Raw genomic sequence first — 8,440 nt, 5'->3', positions numbered from 1 at the left:
TGAAGATCAGTTGTGACTTGACTTGACTCCTGAAGATCAGTTGTGACTTGACTTGACTCCTGAAGATCAGTTGTGACTTGACTTGACTCCTGAAGATCAGTTGTGACTTGACTTGACTCCTGAAGATCAGTTGTGACTTGACTTGACTCCTGAAGATCAGTTGTGACTTGACTTGACTCCTGAAGATCAGTTGTGACTTGACTTGACTCATGAAGATCAGTTGTGACTTGACTTGACTCATGAAGATCAGTTGTGACTTGACTTGACTCATGAAGATCAGTTGTGACTTGACTAGACTCATGAATATCAGCCGTGACTTGACCAGACTCAGGATAATAAACTGTGACTCGATTTGACTCATGATGATCAACCGTGACTTGACTAGATGCTGTTGTGTCCGCCATCTTGTGAGTGTGCTCCGCTGTCGCCGCCATCTTGTGAGCGTGCTCTAGAGTGGCCGCCATTTTGCGATCAGGCTCCGCTGCCGCCGCCATTTTGTGAGTGTGCTCTGGTACAGCCACCACTTCAATCACAGACATTGTGTCGCGTTCTTCCTCCGTGACACCCACAGTAAATAAAGATCCGACAGTCAACAAAGCATAATTTAAAGATGTCATTTATTTAAAGAGACATGGTATAACAGGCAGGGTCGAACAATGGCAAACAGGTATATGGGGGGCAAAAACACTAGAATAGTCCTAGGGCTAGCGTAGGTCACCGATCGGCAGACAGAATCACAGGGGCAAGACGAGAGGGAGAAATCCAGGAAAACAGGCAAAGATCAGAAACCGCAAAAACAGGCAAGGCAAAACAAGGAAAACACGGAGACTCAGAAAGGGGTACAGGCTAAACAATACTCAGCCGAGAAAGGTGGTTAGAGTGGGTGTTATATAGTGAGTGAGGTGATTAGAAACAGCTGTGTGCAATGAGTGCAAATCAGTGCAGTGTGCAAATCGTGCAAAAATAATGATGGGATATGTAGTCCGGGGTGCTATGCAACAGTTTGTGTTGTGCGAGAGTCAATGTAATGGAAAGGGTGACCTCTGGTGGTGAATAAACGGAAGTCCATGGACCGAATTCGTGACAACAGTAAAGACTTTTACATTGTTAGGTAAAAAAATCTTATTCATTCAAATAGATTTTATTATTTTGAACTTTCTATTAAATAAATAGATTAAATGAAATAATCTTGAATAAACATTGAATAAATAATAATAAGAAATATTTCCTGAGGAGCAAATCAGCATATTAGAATGATTTCTGAAGGATCAAGTGACACTGTAAACTGAAGTAATGGCTGCTGTGAACTATTATAGAAAACAGTTGTTTTAAACTGTAGTAATGTTCAGTTTTCTATCAACTGGTCTTTATTGTGAAAGTTTTCAAATAAAAATGGACAATTGCTCCTATTTTATGAGACAACAAAACAACAGTTTTGAAGAGGGATGGTAACTTTCTATGCCCACTTCATATTTTTAAGGAGTAACCACAGTGTAAAGGAGCAGAGCTGGAGTTTCAGTTTCTGCTTGGTCAAAGGGAAAGAAAACACAGAGTTTACTTTGTTTATTTACCGGGAGATGATTTCCTGAGATGAGCTGCTACTAAAACTCAATCTTGAACCCCCGTGGTGTCTGTAAACTGTATCTGTGACAGTAAGAAGTGTCTCTAAATCAAGAGTTTGAACCACGAATAACACTGCATGCTACTGAGCAAGCTTTTTCAAGCACACGGTTTATATAACACATCCCCACAGGAGAGCTAAACCCCTCTATAAGAACATCAGAATATCACTTACCCATGATTCTTAGTGAAATACAGTGTTATTTACTGAATCAGAAGCAAATTTTCCAATATTGTTGTTGGTCACTATGATAGGATTGTTTGGTGGTTTGTTTCTCAACAAGGCTCGTCTGTTCTATTCGCTTTCCACCGGTGTTTTCCTATTTATTTCCAACCATGAAAATCTCATCCATTCAGAAAATAAATATATTGTGATATGCATTACATAACAGGCAAATCTGTAAACCTGTGACGTGGAGGTTGATATGAAATGTTATTTTATGAAGGGACCTGTGAGACGGGCCAGGAAGGTGGAAGGAGGCATATTCTTTGTAAGTATTTTCAAAGGGTCATGCAGATTTTCATCTCTGCCATCTCATTAACAATCTGTTCTGCTTTGCTCTACTAAACGCATGACCTTTTGACCCACAATATGGACTTACGCAAATAAACATGTTAATGCATTTCAAGAGCTCAGTTTGATGGTGCTTTTAGTACAGTTAATTAGTAAATTCATTTCAAAATCCATGTTTTTCAGTAGATATATTAGTGTGTCTGGCAGTGGGGTTTAACTAAAGGCAAGAGATGTATACCTTTACGTTTTGATGTGCCTGTGCAATGCATTCAACATGTTTTGCTGTATGCATTAAAAATTTTGATTTCTTGTGATTGACCACACATGAAAGACAGAAAATGTTAGAATGAAAAAGTAGAATAAGTAGTATAACCACGATATCACACACAGTGGTGTCTAAAAATCTAAGACTAAGAGTGAAGTGAAAATAATTTTTAATGCATTTCTTATCACACACACACACACGCGCATGCACACATATAAATGTAGAGAATATAATTATAGAAATTATATACTTATGCAATCAGAAACATTAACATGAATTTCACAAATTTGCTAATTTGTTTAGTGACTTATAATGCAGAATACAAATTTGAATATAAACGTTTGAAAAAAAAAATGCAATACATTATTTTTCACTAAAACATGGTCTATAGTAGCGGTTCTCAACTTTTTGGATTTCATGGCCCCACTTGTCAAAGACAATATTCGAAGAACTCGCAAGGTATTCGGGAATAGAGCTATTGTGATGATAATCTCAAATTATCCGGTCCTGTCCGGTCTACTCTTAAACCAGAGATCCTTTTCATTAATCACGCTATTCTTGCCTTAATTCTCACCTAAAGAGATAATCTGTAATGTCGCATGATTGCTTGCTGTGTGTGGATGACTATTGCATTTCAAATTGTTCTTTCAACTGCTTTATGCACTCCACAAAATTTCAATCTTTTTAAAGGGATAGTTCACCCAAAAATGGCAATAATTGTCATAATTTTATAACAAGTGGTCAATCTACTCTTAAACCAGAGATCCTTTTCATAAATCATGCTATTCTTGCCTTAATTCTCACCTAAAGAGATAATCTGTAATGTCGCATGATTGCTTGCTGTGTGTGGATGACTATTGCATTTCAAATTGTTCTTTCAACTGCTTTATGCACTCCACAAAATTTCAATCTTGCCAGCTCTTTTTAAAGGGATAGTTCACCCAAAAATGGCAATAATTGTCATAATTTTATAACAAGTGGTCAATATGACTTCTGGGCTATATTTATGCCATCTGAAGTCATGCCAAACCCTAGTGACATTGTTATTTAATAATTTCTCCTTTCATGTGTGCATATCATGTATATATATATATTCACATGTGGTGCATTAAAGGGATTGTTCACCCAAACAAAAAGAGGAAGCTGATTTAATGATGACAGAATTTTCATTCTACAGTTTGAACTTTTAATATGTTTTGTCAGGTTTGAAATCAATGATGCCAAATGTTATTGGTTCTTATATTGAACAGTGTTGTTATTGTTCACCAATAAAAATATTAAAAACCAGTAAAACTATAAAAAATATTTTTTGTTAATTGAAATAAAGCTCAAACAAACAAACAAAATATTAGATGAAAAACAAACTTGAAAAAATTTAAATGAAAATTTTAAATTTAAATACTAAAATTAATAAAGTACTAATAGTATATAAATAATACTAAAATAACCATATTCTTATATTGCATTGCAATATGCAAGATTTAAATGAGTATATTCAAATCACACAAATGGAATTTGAGAGTTATAGTGGAGAGGAAGATTATTATTTGAAAGTTTACATTTGAGGAAGCTGATTTAATGATGACAGAATTTTCATTCTACAGTTTGAACTTTTAATATGTTTTGTCAGGTTTGAAATCAATGATGCCAAATGTTATTGGTTCTTATATTGAACAGTGTTGTTATTGTTCACCAATAAAAATATTAAAAACCAGTAAAACTATAAAAAAATATTTTTTGTTAATTGAAATAAAGCTCAAACAAACAAACAAAATATTAGATGAAAAACAAACTTGAAAAAATGTAAATGACAATTTTAAATTTAAATACTAAAATTATTAAAGTACTAATAGTATATAAATAATACTAAAATAACCATATTCTTATATTGCATTGCAATATGCAAGATTTAAATGAGTATATTCAAATCACACAAATGGAATTTGAGAGTTATAGTGGAGAGGAAGATTATTATTTGAAAGTTTACATTTCAGTCTGTTTGTCACATGGAGCTATCATGTGACTTCAGAAAACTTTAGTGAATGAGTCATACAGGCCACTTTTATGAAATCAGTGCACATGCCAACCAGGAACCAGGTACCCTGTACTTGTCTGTTATATGCTCAAAATTGGTGATGAATGCCTCACAGATGTTTCACCATCCCTATTCAGCCCAAACCAGAGAACGCGGTCACCATTGCTGTGTCGTCGAGGGTTCTGTTCCGCACAGAGAAAGAGCAGAAGGTGTTTGAGCAGAAGGGAATAGAGGAGTACCTTAGGTATCAGGTGGAGCACGAAAATGAGCCCTTTGCTCCTGGCCCAGCATTCCCATTTGTTAAGGTAATAATGCACAATGATATTTGAAGACTGAACAATATAATGCATTATCAAGTTATAAGTTATTTTTTTAAACAAATACTAGAGCATTACCTTAAAGGAATAGTTCATCCAAAAATGAAAATTTGCTGAAAATGTACCCTCAGCCCATCCAAGATGTAGATGAGTTTGTTTCCTCATCAGAACAGATTTGGAGAAATGTAGCATTACATCACTTGTCACCAATGGATCCTCTGCAGTGAATGGGTGCCGTCAGATGAGTTCAAACAAATGATAAATAATCACAATAATCCACAAGTAATCCACTCCAGTCCAATTAACAATTAACCAATTAACATCTTGTGAAGTGAAAAGCTGCATGTTTGTAAGAAGCAAATCCATCATTAAGATGCTTTAACTTTAAACAGTCACTTCTGGCCAAAATATGAGTCCATAATCCATAATAACACTTCAAAAACAGTGCAAAAAGTCCATTCCCTGTTGTCCTCTCACATCAAAATCCACATATTTGTTTAGAATGGTTTTGAATTGTTTTCGGTTGTATGCTTGATGGGTGCATATTTATCTCCTGATTCAGACAAGATGACTGATTTTAGGCAGAATCAACGGTTTGAAGTAAAAAAAAAAACCTTAATGATGAATTTTGTTTATTACAAACCCAAAGCTTGTACACTTGATTACTTGTGAATTATTGTGATGTTTTTGTCAGCTATTTGGTCTCTCTTTCTCTTGCTATGCAAGTGTTGTAATGCTAAATTTCTCCAAATCTTTTCTGATGAACAAACAAACTCATCTACATCTTGGATGGCCTGAGGGTAAGTCAATTTTCAGCAAATTTAGATTTTTGGGTGAACTATTCCTTTAATAGTATTGAGTGCTCACCCCGTAATCAACTGCCTACAATATAGCTTCATTTGATTAGACACTTTATTTTATGTGTTTTCTCAGGCACTGGAAGCAGTAAATAGCCAGTTGCGAGAGCTCTATCCAGATAGCGAGGAGCTTTTTGACATTGTGCTAGTAACCTACAACCATGCTCATGTAGGCATCAGACTCATCAACACCATCAACTACCACAGTAAGTAGATTGCTGACCTTCCAGTAATCTGGATTTATACTTTCCATAAAGATGTACATGGTCAGAAAGGTCCATTCTTGTAAACACGATGCTATCCTTAGGTGATCAATGCTGACAAAGAATGATAATTATTAAAGGGATAGTTCACCCAAAAATGAAAACTGTCATAATTTACTCATTTTCATGTCATTCCAAACCTGTATGACTTTCTTTCTTCTGTGGAACATAAAAGACTAAAAAGATTTGGTTAACAACAATCTTTAAAATATCTTCTTTTGTGTTTCACAGAAGATCATGAAGGTAAGTAAATGATGATTATTCATGTTAGAAAATTACATGCGTTTTGATATAAGGCAGTAAAATGTAAATAAAGGTAGCTCAGCATTAAATCATAAACAATAAAACAGTAAAATGTAGACTGCTATGCTATATTATTAATCAATAAGTCAAAGGCATGGGATACAAAGTAATGACAGGATTCTGAGGAAACAAAACTGTAAATGCAAATGTTTTTCATCAACTTTAAATAATTAATAATAACACTTCCTCCAGTGAAAAAGTTAATTCCCTGTTGTCTTTTCACATCAAAATCCACAGACATATTTGTTTCGAACTGTTTTGCACTGTTGAAAATAGTGCTTGATTTATGTATATTTCTCTCCTGATTCAGGCGAAACAGTTAGAGAACATATTATTTATAGAGGACTCTATTATATATAGAGGAACTTCACAAGACATTATTGGATGGATTGCTTGTGTATTATTGTGATGTGTTTATCAGCTGTTTAGACTCTCATTCTGACGGCACCCATTCACTGCAGACGATCCATTGGTGAGCAAGTGATGTAATGCTACATTTCTCCAAATCTGTTCTGATGAAGAAACAAACTCAAATTTTCAGCAAATTTTCATTTTTGGGTGAATTATTTCTTTGTAATCCTTTAGAATGATAATTTTGGCATTGCCACTAGTGGAGTAAATAATGACACACCATCTTTAAATGAACAGATATAATATATCAAGTTTTTATATTATATAAAGCTGAATCTCCAACAACCGGACTGAGCGTCCTTGTTCTTCAATGTAGTTGATGCTACAACAGATATTCTGTTTAATATATCTGTCTACCTTACAGGGGCCACTGAAAGGTTTCCTGGAAGTGCTCGGGAAACTTCAGAAGAAATTCTACGCTAAAGGCCACCGTCTGGACTGTCCCATCCGCACCTACCTCGTGACGGCCCGCAGCGCAGCCAGCTCAGGCATCCGTGCCTTAAAGACTCTCCGTGCCTGGGGACTAGAGACAGATGAGGCTCTTTTCCTGGCCGGGGCACCAAAAGGCCCCATGCTGGAGAAAATACGGCCCCACATCTACTTTGATGACCAGATGTTTCACGTGGAAGGCGCTGTAGAGATGGGTGCCATTGCCGCCCATGTGCCCTATGGGATTGCACAGAAATACCCTCATAAAAAAAGCACCAATACAGGAAAATAACAAAGAAAGGAGAAAATATGAAGAGCGACCTTTAAGTTGCAGACATTTTTATTTTGTAAACTCGGTTGTGCACTCATTGGATCAGGACCTCCGTATTCTTTTGCATTATGAATGAAATTTGACCAATGTGCCTCTGTTGAAGCACTGCAATGAACGGTTATTTTCATCTAAGCATATGTTTCTCAGAGATAGTTTGTTGAAATATACATGACATCAACATCAGGAATGTGTGCTGCTATTCTTATTTGTCAAGTGAATATGTAAAGTGACAAAAGAAAAAGGAGTGATACTGAAATGGTGATTACACAGTGTGTGTTTTGAATCGCACTGTATAATTCAGCAATGGACTGTGATGGTGTTCTTGTTTATTACTGTAGATGGTGTTGTGTGAGCAAAACTACAGTATTCTTTCATGTAATCTAATGTATATGGTCGTATATAATGGATGGAGTGTTAGTCTGTAATGCAATGTTAATAAGAAGCCATAATATTTTATGAGAAGATGAAATATACCAGAAAGCCATGAGTATAGTGAATGATATATTTAAAGAGATAACTGTACTTTTTTTGTTTTCTCATCTGCATTCAATATACACTACTGTTTAAAAATTCTATTCAGCAAGGATGCATTAAATTAATCTAAAGGGACAGTATACATGAAAGAATCCTGAAAAATATGTAGCAGCTTCCACAAAAATATTAAGCAGCACAACCTTTTTCATTATTGATAACAATCAATGTTTCTTAAGCAACAAATCAGCATATTAGAATGATTTTGAAGGATCTTGTGACACTGAAGACTGGAGTATGATACTGAAAATTCAGCTTTGCATCACAGGAATAAATTATATTTTAAAATATATCACAGTAGAAAAATGTTTTACAATATTATTGTTTTAATGTGTTTTTGTTCAAATAAATGCAGCCTTGATGAGCTTGATGAGAAACTTCAACATTAAAATATCTTACTAACTCCAAACTTTTGAATGATGGTATAATATATATATATTATTTAGTTTTTTTTGACAGAAAACAATTAAGTGTTGGTTACTTTTGTGTCCTGTACCAAGTAGTGGATTAGCCTAATAAAATTAGCAAAGGCCGATTTACCTGTGTCCACAGGCCTCAAATAAA

The 8,440-nt window shown here is 35.1% G+C and overlaps 2 protein-coding genes across 3 annotated transcripts in view; both read left to right on the top strand.

Annotated features, from left to right (window-relative positions):
• The window catches only part of LOC107556379 (cytosolic 5'-nucleotidase 1A-like), a 12,032-nt gene extending 5,711 nt beyond the window's left edge, over nt 1-6,321 (top strand). Inside the window, exons 2-5 of one of the 2 annotated variants that reach the window (XM_016239478.1) lie at nt 2,067-2,111; nt 4,572-4,739; nt 5,685-5,814; nt 6,103-6,321. In XM_016239478.1, coding sequence (XP_016094964.1) covers nt 2,067-2,111; nt 4,572-4,739; nt 5,685-5,814; nt 6,103-6,122 — 363 coding nt within the window. In that variant the 3' untranslated portion in view covers nt 6,123-6,321. The remainder of the gene's footprint in view (nt 1-2,066; nt 2,112-4,571; nt 4,740-5,684; nt 5,815-6,102) is intronic. The other variant, XM_016239479.1, reaches the window with a different exon arrangement.
• Nucleotides 6,322-6,869: 548 nt separating this feature from the next.
• On the top strand, nt 6,870-7,926 carry LOC107556380 (cytosolic 5'-nucleotidase 1A-like). Its single transcript, XM_016239480.1, has one exon. The coding sequence runs from the start codon at nt 6,905-6,907 to the stop codon at nt 7,304-7,306; it is 402 nt and encodes a 133-aa protein (XP_016094966.1). The 5' UTR covers nt 6,870-6,904; the 3' UTR covers nt 7,307-7,926.
• The last annotated feature ends 514 nt before the right edge of the window (nt 7,927-8,440 follow it).

This window comes from Sinocyclocheilus grahami, unplaced genomic scaffold, assembly GCF_001515645.1.
Source record: "Sinocyclocheilus grahami isolate Dianchi unplaced genomic scaffold, SAMN03320097.WGS_v1.1 scaffold566.1, whole genome shotgun sequence".
In the NCBI taxonomy this organism is placed as follows: Eukaryota; Metazoa; Chordata; class Actinopteri; order Cypriniformes; family Cyprinidae; genus Sinocyclocheilus; species Sinocyclocheilus grahami.
The sequence above is the reverse complement of the archived record's forward strand: the minus strand, read 5'-3'. Positions and strand labels throughout refer to the sequence as shown.